This window comes from Euprymna scolopes, chromosome 40 (assembly GCF_053919585.1).
Source record: "Euprymna scolopes isolate OS-2025 chromosome 40, ASM5391958v1, whole genome shotgun sequence".
NCBI classification, from domain to species: Eukaryota; Metazoa; Mollusca; class Cephalopoda; order Sepiida; family Sepiolidae; genus Euprymna; species Euprymna scolopes.
In genome coordinates this window covers 57,050,053-57,070,005 of record NC_136521.1, presented here as the reverse complement: position 1 = coordinate 57,070,005, position 19,953 = coordinate 57,050,053, and the positions used below count along the sequence as shown (strand labels likewise).

Below are 19,953 nucleotides of genomic sequence, written 5' to 3'. Positions count from 1 at the left end.
GGTCACAAGTGCAATGAGTTCATCAGAAAAGAATCCATTAAAATACTTGCTTGTGTAATTTTTTAATAGATTAATTGTAATTTCTTAATATGACGTGTCTATAAGTACACCACATTCCCCCTCCCCCAGTGCCGATGGAGTAGAGAGTCCAATCGACATGCAGGTGTTGACAGACGGTGATTCGATGAACTGATATCGGGTTAAATCGGAGGAAAGTATTGCAAAGACGCGGGCACTAAATTTTGGCTGTAATTCGAGCAGATTAATAAAACTATATTGATTAAATCTATATAAAGTTGAGTTTTTCGTCGCACTTACTATAATATTAACAATCTACTTTTTTTATTAAAAAAAATTATTTTTTATGGTTTTTATTGGATGATTAGTTTCATTTAACTATTACGCTCAGTTCTATTTATGTATAGTTTCGACATTGTGTATTATTGTGTAGCGTTTAGAATGGAAGCATTCTAGCAGAAGCATGCGCGCACACACACACACACACACACATATATATATATATATATATATATAAAAGGCTTTTGTGTCCTTATATATATATATATATATATATATATATATATATATATATATATATATATCAGCAACATCGAAAGCTTCTTAACCCAGTCGCAGCTTCGATGGGCGGGTCATGTGATGCGAATGGATGATGATAGGATACCGAAGCAACTCCTGTATGGCCAATTAGACAGAGGCCGTCGAAACGTGGGACGACCATGGTTGCGTTACAAAGACAAAATAAAGTTTAATTTGCTGGTTCTAAATATTGAATATAACAACATTGAGCTAACTGCAAAAGACAGAAGGAAGTGGATAGAAATGTGTGACAGAAAAATCAAGGAGTTCTCGGCGTTTTACATCGAAAAACTAAAAGAAGCGAGAGTCAAGTCAAAAAATAATACTGAGCAATGTGGAGCTAAATTCTCGCATTTATATGTCTGTCACCACTGCAGTCGCCATTGCAGGTCTCTAGCAGGACTAAAGTGCCACATACGTCTAAGTGAATGTCGACACGCTGAGTTCTAGACCTTCAGGTCAATTGTCGGAGTCTCATACGTCGAAAATCGACGGAGAGTCCATCATATATATATATATATATATATATATATATATATATATATATATATATAGGGGTATATTTGGTAAAAAAAATAAATAAATAAAATAAACAGGGGAAAATGTGCTCAATACTTTAGTAGAGCTAAATATGTTTTTATTATTTCAACCTCGGGTTTTTTTTTGGGGGGGGGGTTTAGAGGGGGGGGGGTTAAATCATTACAAATTATGTCAATCGACCGGACAATATTATTCTGCTGATCTTTTTTTTTTCTTTTTTTTTTTCTTTTTTTTTTTACTTGAATTATCTGAAGAGATCGGCAAGATAATATTATTGTCCTGTCAATTGAAACAATTTGTAATGATTTAAGCAAAAAACTAAAAAAAAAAAAACAACTCCGCAGTTGAAATAATGAACACATATATATGACTTGTGTGTGTGGAAGGTCCCTACCAAACTCCGTTCTGCATTTTTGGTCCACAGATTTGAAATTTGATGTATGGGGGATTTGGACTTGTGGAACAAATTCGATTTGGTTTTTTAGCTGGTAAAATTAGCTACTAACCAATTAAAATTGAAAAAAAAAAAACTTTGTCAGGAGTACGCCGACTAAAATCTGTTATTTTTGCGCATGCGCAAATATACAGCAGTTAAACAGTATTATTTTTTTTTATCTTTCTATACGTATCGATTTAGGTAATACGGTAACAGATAAGACTGGAGAGTTGCATGTTTTGATTTCGATTCTAACTGACGACACCCAAGTCATATTTCTGTTTATTGTTGAAATCACTACGATATGTTGGGTATCATATAATAGTCGATAGCGAATTGACTTTATATATAAATCTGCATGGATTAAAATATAATATTTAAGCATATTTTATAACCGAGCAACGCCGGACAGCCTGCTAGTCTCATGTTTTGAGACACTTTCCGGCAATCCTTATTCCATTTGAAAATCTGTGTCTGAGTATTATCGTGTACAGTTTTTGATGGAATATTTGTAATCTATTTCTATCTCTACTATTATAAAAAAGGAACTGTGTGTGTGTGTGTGTGTGTGTGTGTGTGTGTGTGTGTGTGTGTGTGAGAGAGAGAGAGAGTTCGTTTCCTGTGGATTCAAAAACGGCTGAGCCGATTTTATGAAATTTTACAAAAATGTTACTTTATGTGGCTGGTTGTGTTCCTAGATAGGTTTCGTGTCGGAATATCTCTGATAATTATTGAGAATCAATAATCGAAATAATCCGATTGAAAGAATGAACAGACTATTTGACGAGCCAAGTTAACACCTTACACAGCCTAACAATTGAATTTGAGAAGTTTTAATACCACACAGATATATCAAATCAACAGTAAGTCCCATGATATCAGAAGAGCACGTTCGAAATGAATGTTTCTGTTTAAAGCACAATTGAAGCATAATACTCGATTTTTGTATTTTAAATTAAATTCAAGCTATTATCACAGCACAAGCAGTAAGGCCAGGCATATAAAGTCAACAGTAGGTTCTTTGATATAACAAGTGCGCGTTTGAAATGAATGTTTCTGTTTATAGCACAATTGAACCATGATACTTGACTTTTGCATGTTAAACTTTAATTCAAGCCATTATATAGAAAATCTACTTTAAAAAAACAGTAGATTCTCTACAGTGCAATGTAAACTACAATGTATTGTTAACAAAGTCATTGCGAGAAAGCATGTGCAGCTTTCTCCCGGTGCACCGTGATGGGTCCCCACCTAGAGAAGGCAATCAACCGATTTGATTAAAAAAATAGGCAATTTTACAGATTTCGATGGCAATAAAGTTATGAGAGTGTGAAAAATTCGTTGATCATCATTCAATTTCGGGCAACGTCGAGTTTCCCTGCTAGTTAGTTAAAAAGACGAGGGTTGCCTTGATAATTCGTAACCCATCACTCTAACGATTGAGCTAAACTCTATTTTTATTACTTACCAAAAGTAAACCACGTTCCACTAAAGAATCAACAGTAAAGGTGATAACCATCCTCATCTATCTTTTACCTTCACACCTGCCCGCTCTCGCCATTCTTATATTTTCATCCTCATCTTCTAAAGGATGCGGAGGATGCCGCAAATGGGGGTAGATGATTGGGGTTTGTTGTTGCGGGCGTTGAAGGGAGCTGTTAGTGCGGATGTATGATTGTAGGGGGGTCAGTTTCTCATTATAAAACTGCACCGAATATTGTGTGCGTTTTTTTTGTTTTTTGTTTTTTTTTGTTTTTTTTGTTTTTTTTTACTCGTTATCAGGGAAGAAGCAAAAGGAAGCTGTTGCTGTCAACGCAGCCAACTCCCCCGGCTCTCCGCTGAGCAGAATTCTGAAACCTTAGACCCTCATCAGCAGGTGTCCGAGCGGGTAATCAGTCGTGCTGTGTCCAAACGCAAGGGTATCCAAAATCGCTTCACTAGCGATCTGGGGGCCCCACCCTTAATCTACAAATCAGAGCCGCTAGGTGCATCAAATGCCCTTAAAACCGCCACACAGCCACCACCACCACACCCCACCCCTTCACCTGCTCTGCCCATCTGCCTATAGCGGTTACCCTTAATTGAAAATATGAAGATGCAACGAAACAAAACATTAAACATGACTCCACGGGGGGGGGGGGGGCACAACCATTCGCTTATTATTTTACGATGACGTCACTATTTCTTTGTCTCCCCGCAAGGGTAGAGTTAGGTACAGGGCCGTCTTTTTAATATAAGGGAAAATCCAGGTATCGGAAAAAGGGCAGGCTGGATTGAAACAAAACTAAAAATTGCTTCAGTCTAAAACCTTAATTTGCAGAGAACCATGGATATGACGTTAAACTATATCCGATAGTGAGGCCCCAGCTTGCAGGCTTTGGGGAGTGTGGAGCCACCCTTTAATTGCCATTGCTCCCAGGTCCACTCTAACCCGGAGTGGTAGTACCTGTTAGGATCAAAACAATAGGTTAAATAGAAACTGACTTGGAAAAAATATATATATTCTATTAAAAAAATATTTTTCAAAATCACTGAATTTTGCATTAAATAACCTGGAAAGAGTTGATATGCCGTAAAACAACCAACCAACAATTAATTTGCAGATGGGAGGAGTATCGGAGTGATGGTGGGTGAACATTCAATTATATCTAAACTATCTCCCGTTCTTATAATAGTTTTCAGTAATAGAACTTATACTTGTGCTACGAGATCAGGCTGTCTGAAGATATCGGTTTCCTTAATTGAATGCACAAAACGTTGATGCTATTTGTCTTTTCATTTTTTTTTTTTTTTGCTGTTGTTGTTCTTACAAGGGAGTCCCCACTTATCAAGGCCCGACGGCCACTTAATGAATGTAAGGTGGTAGTATAGTAATCGTTAATGATGTAAGTTGGGCCGAATTTGATTATTTAAGGGGATGGCTCAGCAAGAACTTGTTTACATTGGACTTGCAAAACTCAATCATGTTCTGCAAAGCCAAAAACAAAAACAATTTTTCTTTACAAAACAACCAAACCAAACCCCATGAATAAATATTTGAAGATGTAAAGAACTAGAAGCATAAAACCTTTTTTCCAAAATGATTGAACCCGCAAAGGGCTGATATGCCGTAAAACAAAACAAAAAAAATCTTCTGCACTAGGACTTATACAGTAGATCTGCGAGTGTAACGATGGTAATTCTTATTTCAAAGAAGTCGATTTAAATTAATTTAGGATCAGAAAATTATGTGATCACTCCACTATTGGATTATCTTGGAATTTTAGATTAGTTTTGAATGGCCTTTTTTGGCCATTAACAACGTGTAGTATCTGTTCTGATTCTACGCTTCTACCTTTTTTGCCCTCGATCAGTGAAAGAGAAATCCTTCTAGACTGAGGCAATTTTTATTTTTGTTCCTATCCAGAGTGCCCCTTTTGTGGGGAGCTGGATTTTCAACATATTTAAAACCATCCTTGTGTCTAACTCTGCCATCGTAAGGAGGCAATAAGAACGTGTCGGTTGAACTAAAGGAGATGTGCCTATGTGTATATCGTTGTATCGTTTCATTGGTTGTTCTCCTGGTTGCTACGCCAGAATGTATAATACTTCAAAGAAGTTCCCTTCGACACGGACACACCCAGTAACTCCCCGGCAAAGCGATAGCGACACATATTACAAAAGTATTGAGTAATACACGGTCGTTTGAATTACTTTTTTTTTTATTATTATTATTATTATTATTATTATTATTAGCATTATTATTATTATCAGCATTATTAGTATCATAATTATCATCAAAACTTTTCGAAAAAAATCGGTTGAAATTTGATTTATACAACGCTAGCAGGAAAGCCCAACGTTGCCCAGGATTAAATCAGGGCCAACAAATATTTCACTCTTCTAATACATGTATTGTCATCAAAATCGGTCAAATCGTCCATTTTTCAATCAAATTGATTGATTGCCTGCTCTAGTCAGGAACCCGCCACGGTGCACAAAGAGAAAGCTTCACATGCCTTTCCACAATGACTTAGTCCACAATATATTGTAGTCTATATTGCACTGTAGAGAACCTACTGCTAAGTATATAAAATTATTTTTATATAAGGGCTTCAGTTAAAGTTTAAAATGGAAAAAAGTTAAATATCATGGTCCGATTGTGCTCTAAGTAGAAACATTCTTTTCGAATGCGCCCCCGTCTTATTAAAGAACTTGCAAATGCGCATGTAATGTTTAGGTCAAAATTGAGCTGTTTCTTTTTTAATTGGAGTTTTTGATTATCGATTTTCAACATTTATCAGAGGCATTCCGTTACAAAACCTATCTAAGAACAATCCCAGACACATGAAGTACATTTGTGCAAAATTTCAAGAGACAATCATAACATACTACACTACATGTGGTTGTTGTTTCGAATCTTGCTATAGTCAGCCACAATGATTATCTGCAGTAACAAAGAAACACGTGACTATTGATAACTTTTATTTTTATATAAAACAAAATAGTGTTTTTAGAGGCGGTGAACTTTAAATTGACGATTCCATTTGTTTTAATTGCAGATTTTGCAACTATCTGTTATTTTTAGTTTAGCTTGGTTCCGCAATTCCTCACGTTCCAGCAGGATGAAGCCACATGCCACACAGCATGCTATACAGTCAATTTACTGAGAGAAACATTTAATGAGCGAATAATTTCATGAAACGGACATGTCAACTGTCCGCCTTGTTCATGTGATTTAACCCCATTAGATTATTTTCTTTGGAGATATGTAAAATCTCATGTATATGCTGACAAAGTGAACACAATAGACTATTCGGAAGACGACATTTGACGTGTTATTGTCACAATACAACCTAATTTAATGCATAAAGTTTGTAAATTGAACTTCTAGATTACGTCCTATACCCGAAATTGTATTAAAATGCCTAAAATTACTCTTTGGAATAAACCACATATCCCTTCCCTATATATATATAAAATGAACTCATTTTCCCCCTCTGATTTTGACCTTAATAGGATTGAAAATCAAGACATTTCATGCAAATGTAAGATGCACAAACTGCAGAACATTATCTCGGGTGTGGTATAGGCATATTACCTCTACACTTCCTCGATAATCGTGGATTCCTATATTTTTTCTGGTGAGAGTTCACGGCCAAAATCGGTTAGAATCAATGGAAGTTGTAAAATCTTTTCTCTCTAATAAAATATCGCCTAACCCCGCTAATACTTACACTGTTGCAGATTCGTTCACAAGGAACAGTACGAAGAAACACCGGTTTGGGTTTGTAGTTGCTTAAAAAAAATGGAATGGCATTTTAACGTTCCTTTACGTTCTATGTTTTCTACTGGGTGAAACGCACCATTGGATTTAAGCGAATCGAAGAGTTATTTATGCCATTTTTTTTTCACTTTTCGCTTTGCGCTGTGTTTTTTATTTTCGTTTTTCAGAACACGTCCATCATCTTTTTCCTTGATTTATGTTTTCTGTTTTTCCGATTTCTTTTTTAAAGAAGTTTTTTTTGTGGGGGGGGCGATTTTTTACAGAAGTTTAACGTCGTTTTTATTTTTATTTTGATATTTAAACAGGGTTATTTCTTCGCTTATTCTTTGCTTTACCCCCCACCTTCCAAACAACCGGGCAACGCCGGGTACCCCCGCTAGTTTTTATAGTAAAAATATTTTTCTGTGATTTCTGTTCCGTCTGCCTGCTTCCCACCGGACTACAACTTGGATGTCTTCAAGTCCAATGTTAACAAATTTCTAATGAACCGCCCGCTTAAGTAAACACTTCATCAAATCTCCACACTAACGTAATGTACTTGCAATAACCCTTATCCCTGAGTGACTTCCGGGCCTTGATAAGTGGTGATCACTGTGTAAAAAAAAAAAATTTAAGTTCGTCGCTTTAAAAAAAAACACTAAAATATAACATAAGGGAGGTAATTTTCTTTCTCTATTAGCATTTATGAAATGCTTCACTATAATAATGTAGCAGTCATATTTGATAAAAATAACAAAACTCTTACACATGATTATTATGGAAGTAATATTTCAATATAGACATAATTCACGTTCACACACCGGTTCCTGTTAGACCACTGAAGGTAAGCAACGTTGAGCCTGGTCAATACTAAAATAAGTGACAATTTGGAAATTCCAGATACTGTATGTGCTATCTGCTTATCTCGGCATTGTTTCCAGTCATCTAGCACTTCTTCTTGCCACTGGACTGAAGTATTGCCGATTCAGGAGAGATGTGGTTGGCGATTTTGCAACCCTTGCCTCAGAATTACACACGCAGCTATCCTTACAGAGGGTGTCCATTGTCTCTTGAGACTAAACGGAAGCATCGCAATAATCCAGTATGATGGAAACAAACTTATTTATCTAGTCATCAGCATTTCGTCTTTATTTAAAGACTTCTTCAGGATGACTGATTGGAAGAAATAATGTGAGCGTATAATATTTGATAACACGACACATATTTTCTAAATATTGTACTTGCAAATGTTACACTTATAATAGAATCTAGAATGATGGAAAATATCTTGATATTTCGGGAGAAACTCCCCCTTTTCAAAATATTAGAAAATAATCATTTATAGAAAATAACGTAGAAACACAATATTTGAAAACGCACCACATATTTTCAAATATTTTACTTGTATGTCATTTGTTCGCTTCAATCAATTTGCGGAAGTCTTGAAATAAAGACGAAATGTTAATGAATTTATGAATAATTTTCGTTTTTCCTTTTTTTTTTTTTTATTTATATGCAAAGTCTTTTCCAGCTATGCGAATAATGTGTCGATCTCTGTGAACGATTCATTGAAACACTGACGACAGACGAACAATTTCTAACCGGGTTCTAAGATACGCGCCTTGCTAGAACTTCTGTTACTATTCTAAGCCAACATCGCTATACAATTCACCTTAGATGCCACCATCGCTGCCTCAGCTAATTAATGGACACTCGATAACAGGGAAGAGACTGTTTACTTACGTGCATTAAAGTTTCACACATTTTCAATCTTGCGGCGTTCGGTTGCACGATTTTTAGGGTTTCATTTCTTATTTGATTACTTTCTGGCAGATTCGCGTTCTGCAAGATCAAGTTCCGACAGAACGTTTGGTGTGCTGAGCGGGAAATTGGGAGCTAATAATGATGTCAGGGTTTTTTTATATTATGTGTATATACTTTCTTCCTCTATCTCTCTCCTTTGCTCTTTTATACTCTCTTTCTCTCCTTTGCGCTCTTATACTTTCTTTCCCTCTCTTATGCTCTCTCCATTATTTTTTTATACTCTCTCCTTTCCTTTCCTCTACTCTCTCCCTTTCTCTCTCGTATTCCCTTTCTATTTTCTCTCTCTCCTTCTTCCACTTATACTCCTCTTATACACTATCTACACGCGCGCGCAAGTGTATATTGAACTATTTTCTTGTAATGAAATGTTTATTTTGTCTTCTTTACTCCCCATATACGTGCATTCGTTTAACTTCCCCTCCCCTTCACCGACGTGCGTGTATCTGCTTGTGTTGTTTGTACCTTTGTACAGGTGCGAAGGCTCAGGCAAGTGTTTTTCGAAGAACTCCGAAGGCTTTAGCAGAGAATATACATTATCTTCTATTTCTTTTTGGTTTTTTTTTGGGGGGGTTTATAGACAACACAGACTTCTCCTGTAGTCAGAAATCCACTCTTAGCATTTCCCCCCCCCCTTCCTTATTGGTTCGATGCAAGTACAGGCATTGGATTACATCTTTCCTGAAATCATAGAACGGCGTCTCCCCTTGAAACATTGTTTGTGAATGAAATAGTGCTTCGAAAAAAAAAAAAGAAAAAAAAGAGAAACTCGTCCCTGAGTTATGTTATCTGAAAGGAGAAACACATTGTGGTGTACATACATGTCTATAACGGTTAGCTTGCAGTTATCTATCCAGCTATCCGACCTCATCTGTTCCTATGTTGTAACGGCGGCCGGTCTAAATGTAGTTATCTCTAACCCCATTTCCATTTCTTATACATTTTATGCAAGTAGGTTAAGCAGAAACGTTTGTGCTTCAATCTCAAAAGAAATCATCAGGATAATTTGGTTTCCCCTTAGGAATAAAACACAAACGTTTCTATACTAAAGTTTCCAGACTTTTCTTGCATAGGCATTAATAATTGTCATAGACCCTTGAAAATTCAGCATGTCATTGTCATACATCTTATAAGATGACTGACCAATTTTTATGATTCTAGGTTAAAATGAACAGCTACAGCAGGAATTGGAATACACCCTACTAAACCCTGATTATCACAGCTGGTGAATTTCAAAAATGCAATCTGGATATGAGGACATATTAAAAGAATAATAATTCTGTTTCAAACCTTGGAAAAAATGCCACAGAAACGTATGGAATGCTTCAGACTGCTTTTGGATCATCTTGCATAAATCGATCATTACTTAAGTGGAATAAGAGATTCAAGAAAGGTAAAGAATATGGGAGGGACAACGAGAGGTGTAGTAAGAGTGAGGAAGTCAGAACACCTGAGTTGATTGGCCAAATAAAGAATTTTATCGATAAAGGCCGTCGTGTATCTATAGAGACAATAAGTTTGATATTAGTGTGGGAATGGGACACATAATTAATCACAAGGAACTGAAGATGCGGAAGATTTGTGCAAATTTGTCCCGTCACTGCATTGCTACCGGAGAAGATTACTTCGAAGAGGGCTAGAGTTTAATGTGCGTACTATCAATAAAAGTGCCCACATGAATAAATTTGAAACTTATTGAAGACACCTCGTATATCTGTATCCACATCTACTTTTATCTATATTGTTATTTTTTTTTTGGGGGGGGGGTGGATATTTCTCCCAAAATATCAAGATATTTTCCACGATTCCAGATTCTATTAAAATTAAGTGTTCAATTTACTGAAGCAGTTTGTGAAAGATTTACTGAAGTATAAAGGGAAAAGTTTGTTTACAATATGCCCGTTTAAAATTAAAGTCGAACATGTATCTGAGGAAGGGAATTTTCCTGAAATATCATAAGATGCGGAATTTTCATCAGGTCATACTGACGTAAGTAAGACACATGTTAAAGAATTACACACACACACACACATATATATATATGTGTGTGTGCGTGTGATGGGACGATTCCAATATTTTTTTCCAATTCTGATACAATTTCTGATTCTGATTCTTTATAAATCTAAATATTTAACTATAAAATTGCTATTTTTTGCCAATCACCGTAAAAACCTGTTAAATTTGCAGATATTTTCTCCAACATAGAAATACAATTGTGGGGGGGGGGATCTATAGATTTTATTTTTACTGGTGGTTGAAAATCAATAAATATTTATTAGTTTAATATTATTACTTACAATGTTAGATTTTGTTTAAAACAAAATAAAATATAAAACGCAATTAAAAGAATCGTTTTTGGCATCGGAAAACGGGTACAAACTTTTCCGATATCAGTTCCGATACCACAAAATGTCCGATATATTATTTACCTACAATGCTTAAAGCAAACTAGCATAGGCTTATTTTTTTAATTTTCTCCACGTAATGTTATGAGTAAGGTACAACATAGTTAGCTGTCAAACATTCATAGATAAATTTTAAAAAAATATTTTTAATAGAAAACCATAATGTGTGTTCGTTATAATAAAATTTATTTTAATCTGAGCTTTCGAAATTCTACGAGTCATTCTGTCTTTTGCACTTTTGTTCTGTTTTCTGCACTTTTGTCCCGTCTTTCTGCACTTCGTTCCGTCTCTCCTTTCCTTCTTTGGTTGGTCCTCTATCTTCGGTTCTGTTCATTCATCTTTTTTTTTCTTTCCTCTTTCTTTTTTTTTTGTCCCTTTTTCTTTTCTTCCTCACTTTTTCTCTTTCTCTTTCCTTTTCTTATATTTTTCGCCGATTTTTTTTTCCTGTTTTTTTTTTTTTTTTTTTTTCCAACTTTTCTAACAACTTTTCTCCAAAGACCACGTGGGTGCACATTGTAAATGTATGCCGACTGGAAGGGTGCAATTTGCTTGCACGTTTAATCTTTCTCCCTTTACGTCTGACACATGCACCCCCCCCCCCCCCGACACACTTTCTTTTTTTCCTTTCATTGTATTCTGATTCTGATCTACACAAGAAAGAAGGTAAAAATCAGTGGTTTGGTTGTGGGGCTGGGAATTCGGTAGAAACAATGTGTGGGGGAAGTTAGGAAAACCTCCACCCCACCCGCACCCCCCTAAATAAAAGGAAAAAAGTTTCCCTTTTGTCATTGTGGTCTCCTTTGGCGGATATATTGTGTCCGTATTTTAACATCTAGCTGTTAATTAAGCTGTTGTGCGTGTTCGTAGTTTTTTGATTGATAGAATTATAATGCGAAGTGGATGAATAGATACGGCGGTAAAAGCATAAACTTTTACCAGTGTAGACATTCAGACGGTCATCATTATTATATACATAGACATTCAGGCAGTAATCATTATTATATACATAGACATTCAGGCAGTAATCATTATTATATACATAGACATTCAGACAGTAAGCATTATTCTATACATAGACATTCAGACGGTCATCATTATTCTATACATAGACATTCAGACGGTCATCATTATTCTATACATAGATATTCAGACGGTCATCATTATTCTATACATAGACATTATAGACAATCAGACGGTCATCATTATTCTATACATAGACATTCAGACGGTCATCATTGTTCTATACATAGACATTCAGACGGTCATCATTATTCTATACATAGACATTCAGACGGTCATCATTATTCTATACATAGACATTCAGACGGTCATCATTATTCTATACATAGACATTCAGACGGTCATCATTATTCTATACATAGACATTCAGACGGTCATCATTATTCTATACATAGACATTCAGACGGTCATCATTATTCTATACAGAGACATTCAGACGGTCATCATTATTCTATACATAGACATTCAGACGGTCATCATTATTCTATACATAGACATTCAGACGGTCATCATTATTCTATACATAGACATTCAGACGGTCATCATTATTCTATACATAGACATTCAGACGGTCATCATTATTCTATACATAGACATTCAGACGGTCATCATTATTCTATACATAGACATTCAGACGGTCATCATTATTCTATACATAGACATTCAGACGGTCATCATTACATACAGAGAATAAGTGATCGTTATAATATTATGCTTGTTTTTTAGTTTGTCCACACCTTACGCTTTGAAAAACTTCAAATACGATTTTTATGGTCATACTCATAAAAAAGGGCCAAATTCATGAAAAAAATAAAGCAAAACAACTTTAAAACAGTTTCAGATTGCTAAAGTATACAGGTCGGTAGAAAATTTAATTTTATCACGCTTGGTAAAATCTATTGATTGCATAGATTTTTTTTCTTGTCTGTTTCCTGCAAAATCATCCTTTTGTATAAAGATATGTCTGTGTGTCTAATTTTAAGGAGGAGGAATTGGAGCTAATGATTATGTAATTCCGCCGGAGAAGACATATATATATTAGTGTTGGGACGATTAATCAGAATCGGGAATCGGAAAAAAAATCGACAAATTTGCATGTATTGAAATCGAAAAAAAATGATGCCTATTTTCCGATGCCAAAACGATTCTTTTAATTGTTTTCTTTTATTTGATTTTGTTTAAAGCAAGATCTTCCATTGCTGGTAATAATAATGATAAAATAATAAATATTTATCGATTTTATAATATCAGTAAAGCTAAAATCTATAGATCGACCTCCACAAGTGTAATTTTATGTTTAGGAAAATATCTGCATATTTATTGTTTTTTTACCGAAATCGGAAAAAATAACAACTCTATAGTTAAATATTTAGAGATTGTTAAAGAATCGAAATCGGTAATTTTATCGGAATCGGGAAAAATATTGGAATCGTTCCATCACTAATATATATATATATATATATATATATATATATATATATATATATATATATATATATATGCTTTTTTCTCCTCAATAAAAAAAAAGGTCACATATATCTATTATAATAAATCCGCATTCCTGTCTGTTTGTTCACAATGACGTCATAGCATATATAATACATATGCTATTACGGCATGTATGACATCTGATATGGGGTGCAAAAATGAAAGTATATTCTCCGGGCAAATCCAGGTAGCCTGCTAGTACACGCGCACACACACACACACGCACGCGTGCACGCACAAATGAAATAAAATGAGGAATAAAAGTTTTATTATGTCATCAGATCCGTAAGAAATAAAAACCTCTTTAGACCGTCGCATTTCAAAGCTGAATGCTTCTCATCAGAAGAGTGGAACGGCCAGAATTATACAAAATGTAAAATATATATGAAGGGGTATGTATTAAAGTAGGTATAGAATACAAGAATAGAAACTTTGGAATATAAAAATATTAAAATATAACTGGAAGAAAAAATAGGAAAATAAAAATCGGAAAGGGTACTTATTGTTAAAGATATATTCTTTGATAACTTCATAGTGTGCATGTGTGTATATATATATATATATATATATATATATATATATATATATATATATATATATATACACACACACATATATATACACGCACACTATGATGCCGATGTCAAAACATCGTTTATTCATTTATTCATACCCACACAGCATCAGCCGTATAGCGTAATGGTGAGAAGCCTTAACTCATTTGGGCGGTCGGGTTTCGATCCTGGCTTGAGGCAGTTGCCTGTCTAGCCGCACTGATAAGCTGTGAAACAGCGTAACAGTACTGTCTGTTGATGACATATATATATATATATATATATATATATATATATATATATATATATATATATATATATTGTCTCCTTTTTCTCTTTGTCAAGACAGAAGAATAGGAAATGATTCCCAGGGGCGGTATATCTCCCTCCAACCCCTTTTCTCTCCTTAAATATACCTCCATCTTTTTCTCACCTGTCTTCGGCGTATTCAGGAACATCTGTAGCGTTGGTAACAGATCCATGGGAATATATTAAAAAAAAAAACGGTAGTAAACTGCCGAGGATGGTGTGCAAGGGCAGTCGGAGGGGAGTATAAAACAATGAAGCGGGGGGGGGAGAAGAAATGAGAGGGAGGGGAACTTCATTTTCCAACTCGTTTTCCTTTGATTGATCACCTGTTTTAGCTCACCTGGGACCAGGGTTGGGGAGAGGACACGAGATTCGTAGATGTGTGAGGGGAAAACTGTCTGTGGTAAGGAGGTGCAGAGGGGTGGGGTGGGGGTGGAAGTCTGACTTCTCACAGCTAACACTCTTGTCTTTTGTAAGCCACCTGAGAATGTTAACACACTTAAATGTGTGGCTGTACTTGTACATGTGATGTATGCGTGCAATCTTTATATTAACAGAAACGGTGACCATGTCTCGTACGTTTGCATGAGTGTCTCTGTGTTTCTCGTCTACACTTCCACATCATTTTTATTACTATCAATTGCTTATTTGTTGAAAATACTAAAATAACTTTCTAAAATCCTATTTAATCTCTCTCTCTCTCTATCTATCTATCTATCTATCTATCTATCTATCTATATATATATATATATATATAATGTAGATAGATAAAGATATATATATATATATATATATAATGTAGATAGATAAAGATATATATATATATATATAATGTAGATAGATAAAGATATATATATATATATATATATCTTTATATATATATATATATATATATATATATATAGAGAGAGAGAGAGAGAGAGATATGACATAATGACTTTGACACGCCGGTTCACTGAAGGTAAGCAACGTTGAGCCTGGCCAGAACCAGATAAGTAACTATTTGGGGATACTAGGCGCTGCATGTAGAGCAATCTGGCCTAATGGTTATCGTATTTGACTCACTGTCTTTAGGTTTTGGATTCGATCTCAGCCTGAGTATTTTTTTTTTCTTACAGGAAGTGAACTGTTTAGAAGAAACATAATACTCTTATGTATATGTCTCAGTTTCTTTCGTTTTCTTTTTTTTTCTTTTCATTTCATTGTTGTTATTGTTATTATTATTATTATTATTATTATTATTATTATTATTATTATTATTATTATTAGGTTATTATTTTTGTTCACTTCGTTATTATTATTATTGTTGTTATTTTTCTTTTCACTTCATTATTGTTGTTGTTGTTATTATTATTATTATTATTATTATTATTATTATTGCTTTATAAGTATGTAAAAAAAAATTGGTTGTCCGTTATTGTAGCAAAATTTGAAAAAATGAATTTTTATTAATAAACAATAATTACTTACTGTTACTGTTTTTATCAATTTCAACAATAAGCAATTCTATCTATTAAACTATCCTGTCCTAATTAGTTAAATATTTATGGAATAGTACATATTAATACACCATAAAACGCATATTCCCATGATTTAACAAAAAAAAAATATTTTTGCCATCAATAACCTACCAAATCCACCATAAACACAAGGAAAATAACTCCGTTTTAATTAGCCTAAATTTTTTTAGTTTTCAAAAATGAATTATCTCCCTTGAGTGTTCTTTCAGTTATGTAGACTAAAATTGTCAATTTTGTCAAAAACTATTTTTTTTACATAGGCATCACCACATTATCAAGGCCAAGAGGCCACTCAAGGATAAGGGTTAAAGAGTGTACAGTAGAAATTGGACAATATAGTAATCATTAGTAATGAAAATTTGGTAAATTTGATAACTTATATGGAACGGCTCATCAAGAACTTATTTACGTTAGACTTAAACACAATCATATTGTAGTCAGCCGGAAAGCAGGAAAACGGAAGACAATTCCACAGGCGTGCAGTTCTAAGAAAGAAGCTTTGTTCATGGAATCTACGTTTAGGTTTAGGTACAGATAAAGAGCGGGGGGGAATTATTGATAGTGTTTACAGCTAGACGAGTGTTTCTTGTGAAAGTTTGGCGAGGGGGGACCATAGATTGAAGCTCAGTCGAACACTTTCCATGAAAATAACGATACATCAGAGACAAACTCGCAACATCTCTTCTGTGAGATAGAGGTTGCAAGGAGGAGAAAAGGACATCTTTTCTTCAATAATTTATTTTCTACCTTGTGGTTTATCTTTTGAGATATTTCCATTACTGTGACATGACAATTCGGTAGATACCATTAGTATCATTTGAAATTGAATCTTTCAATTTTCCAAATTTCGCTACAATAACAAAGAATAATCAAAAATTCATACTGCTGTTAGCCTTTTTAATTGCTTTTTTTATTAGTCATCGATTGATCCGTGTATTGATTGGAATTATTGATTAAACTGCCACAGACTTTGAACAACAACCCTTATTGATTCATTTCAGAAAAACCCTCAGGAGTTGCTCTTCCTAAAGGAGTGAACAATCACCCAGATGGTAAGTGACTCCCTTAGCTGATCCCCACCTCCTCAGCACCCAATAGCACCCTTTGTACAGAAACTGCATTGTCCTCTAGTCACCCTAAAAGTATGTTTTTAATGAACACTATATATTATGATAATCCATCAGTACTTTCAGTTTCACAAAAACACTCGACACTCAACCTGCAGGGTTAAAGGTATCGAATGTGACCCAATCATCAGCCGATGCTATTATAGTGTAACTCGCAGCATCAATTCTCGGATGAGGAAAAACAGAATTTGGATGGAGAGTTGACGCTGTGGGTTGCATTATCATAGCATCGGCTAATGATCCAGTCACATTCTGTATCCTTAATCCTGCGGGTTGAGTTTCCAGTGATTCCGTGAAACTGGAGATACTGATGGATTATCATAATGTGTAGTGTTCATGAAAAAAAAATTTACACAAATTATTGAGCACTCGTTATTTCTCCTGTAACACTTAAATGATACGCACACACGGGTGTATATATGTATGTATGTACAGTATAAATTTGGGATACGGTGGCCCTAGGATACTTTTCTTTTTTCTTTTTTTCAGGGTACGATGTTTCCCAGGCTCTGATTACGATATTTGTCCTGCCTTACAATATTATTTATAATATTATTTGATTATATACATGTGTATTATATAGTGTACTTTATGTTGTTACCAATTTTTAATGCTGTATCCAGGGGTTTTGCTATATATATATATATATATATATATATATATATATATATATATATATTTTATTTTAAAATTGTAACATATTTCAGAGAGGTACATTGTCGTGGACAAACTTTTTACTATTAAAAAAGGTCATTAAAAATTCATTCAAATCATCAACGAATCGTGAAATGAAATGTTTTCATTTTGTGATTCACTGACGATTTGAATGGATTTTTAAGGGCTTTTTAAATGGTAAAAAAATAATTCACATCAATGAAACCATAGTACGCCGTTGAAACATATAAAACATCTAATGATTATAACACAAAATAACAGCAAAATAAAACTAAACAAAGTCCAAAACTTTCCCACTATAAATGGAGACAATGTCCAAAAATATCAAAGGTATTTTTTCTCACAAATGGTCAATTTTTTTTTAATGTGGGCGAAGACAAGCTTCCAAATGATGCCGATCAAAATGTTTTTTTGTTTTTTGTACATGGGGGTCACCACTTATCAAGGCCCGAAGGCCACTCACGGATAAGGGTTATTGCGTGTACAGTAATCAATGAGATATACTAATGAGATGTACTAGCAACCATTTCATATGAAAGATTGGCCTTGAAAACGGGAAAAATGCAAGATTTATTTGTATCATTTGGATTCTTCGGACTACTGTTCTCATCTTCAGTGTTATTTTTACAACGTTTCCACCGATGTAACCTCCGACCTTCTCCATATGTATCTCTTAAGATGAGGATTGATAATTTGTATTTGGATTCTTCGGACTACTGTTCTCATCTTGAGTGTGATTTTCACAACATTCGGTCGATGTAACCTCCGACCTTCTTCAGGTGTATCTTGTCGAACTCGGGAATGTTTCTGTCGAACTCGGGAATTTGGGCGAAATTTCGAACAGAACCACTTTGTTTACTTCACAGGAGTGGCATGTTCTTGTTTCGTTGGCCATGACTGGACAGAGGTCCTAAGTAATTCGCAATTGTATTTTTCGACCGCCCACACTGAGAATTGAACCTTCAGGAGAATATCACGTTTACAATTGATTTTTTTCCCCCAAGTACTCCGACCATTGTGTCACGGGTCCTTGCAGCTAAATTCCAACAAGATACACTTGAAAGATATCGGAGGTTACATTTACCGAAACATTGTGAAAATGACACTCGAGATGAGAACAGTAGTCCGATGAATCCAAATAATACAAATGACCAATCCTTATCTCAAAAACTCAGAAACGTCAAGATTTATTAGTTTATAATGAAAATGGAGTTAAGATTAGAAAGCGTAATGGAAAATGACTTGTATGTTGAAATTGTTCAACTTTGAAATTAGAATCTTTCCTATACGCGAATCTTGTCCAGTTTTTTGTATGAGATAAGAATAGATCTTACCTGACATAAAGCCATAAAAAAAAATTAGCCATTTTTTTTTTTTTTTTTTTTTTTTTTTGTCAGTCATTCAGGAAAATTATCGATCTGAATTTTTGAAGTCTTTAAATAAAATATTTATGGATGTTTTGTTTTGTGGCTATTTCATAATGATGATGATAATGATAACAATGATGATGATGATAAAAGAATGATGCCAAATAGCCGAGAAGGGCCAAGGAGGATGGAAAAACTGAAGAGAGAGCACTGACCAAACCTCCGCTGGACAAGTGTGTTTCAAGGAGAGATTATTTAGGACCTGTGTGAAAGCTCCTTGTGAGCTAATAATAATAATGTTAAAAGGTACAATAAAAATGAAATGGAGCTTTTATCGTTGCGAAATTACTTTTTCGAATTCTAAGCGAAATGCGGCGCTAACCCTCAGCGACGACCAGAAATTGTAAAGTCACAGAAATTTCTCTTACCTTACCGTTTTTTCTTCACTTTTGCTTTCATTTTATTCCAGTAAATAAGTTCTTCGAAATCAAGGGTCCCCTTTGCCCAAGGTTAACACTTGATCTCTATATGAGGTACATAGATATTCGAACATTCCAATAAAGTTGGCCTTTATCTCTCAAAAACTGAGTTCGTAAAGAAATTGAGAACATAATATTCCTCTCTCCAAATGACCATGTTTATAGCATATATTTTATGTGGTCTCTTGATCTTACTGGATTCCAGGACTGAATTAATCTAATCTGGGGAAATAAAATAAAAACTTCGTATGTACTATTACTAGAGACAATAATACATTATAAAGCGTTGTTTTTTAGCTTTCAAAACGTATCCATTTATATACGTGATTATTTTCAATTAAAACACTACGCTTCAAGTGCAGGTAAAGAA

The 19,953-nt window shown here is 34.5% G+C and overlaps 1 protein-coding gene across 7 annotated transcripts in view; it reads left to right on the top strand.

The window, feature by feature from the left end:
• LOC145265584 (netrin receptor UNC5B-a-like) overlaps positions 1–19,953 on the top strand; it is a 573,104-nt gene that overhangs the window by 384,436 nt on the left and 168,715 nt on the right. For all 7 annotated transcript variants that reach the window (XM_080121591.1, XM_080121590.1, XM_080121593.1 and 4 more), the window contains one exon: positions 16,937–16,987. In XM_080121591.1, coding sequence (XP_079977717.1) covers positions 16,937–16,987 — 51 coding nt within the window. The remainder of the gene's footprint in view (positions 1–16,936; positions 16,988–19,953) is intronic.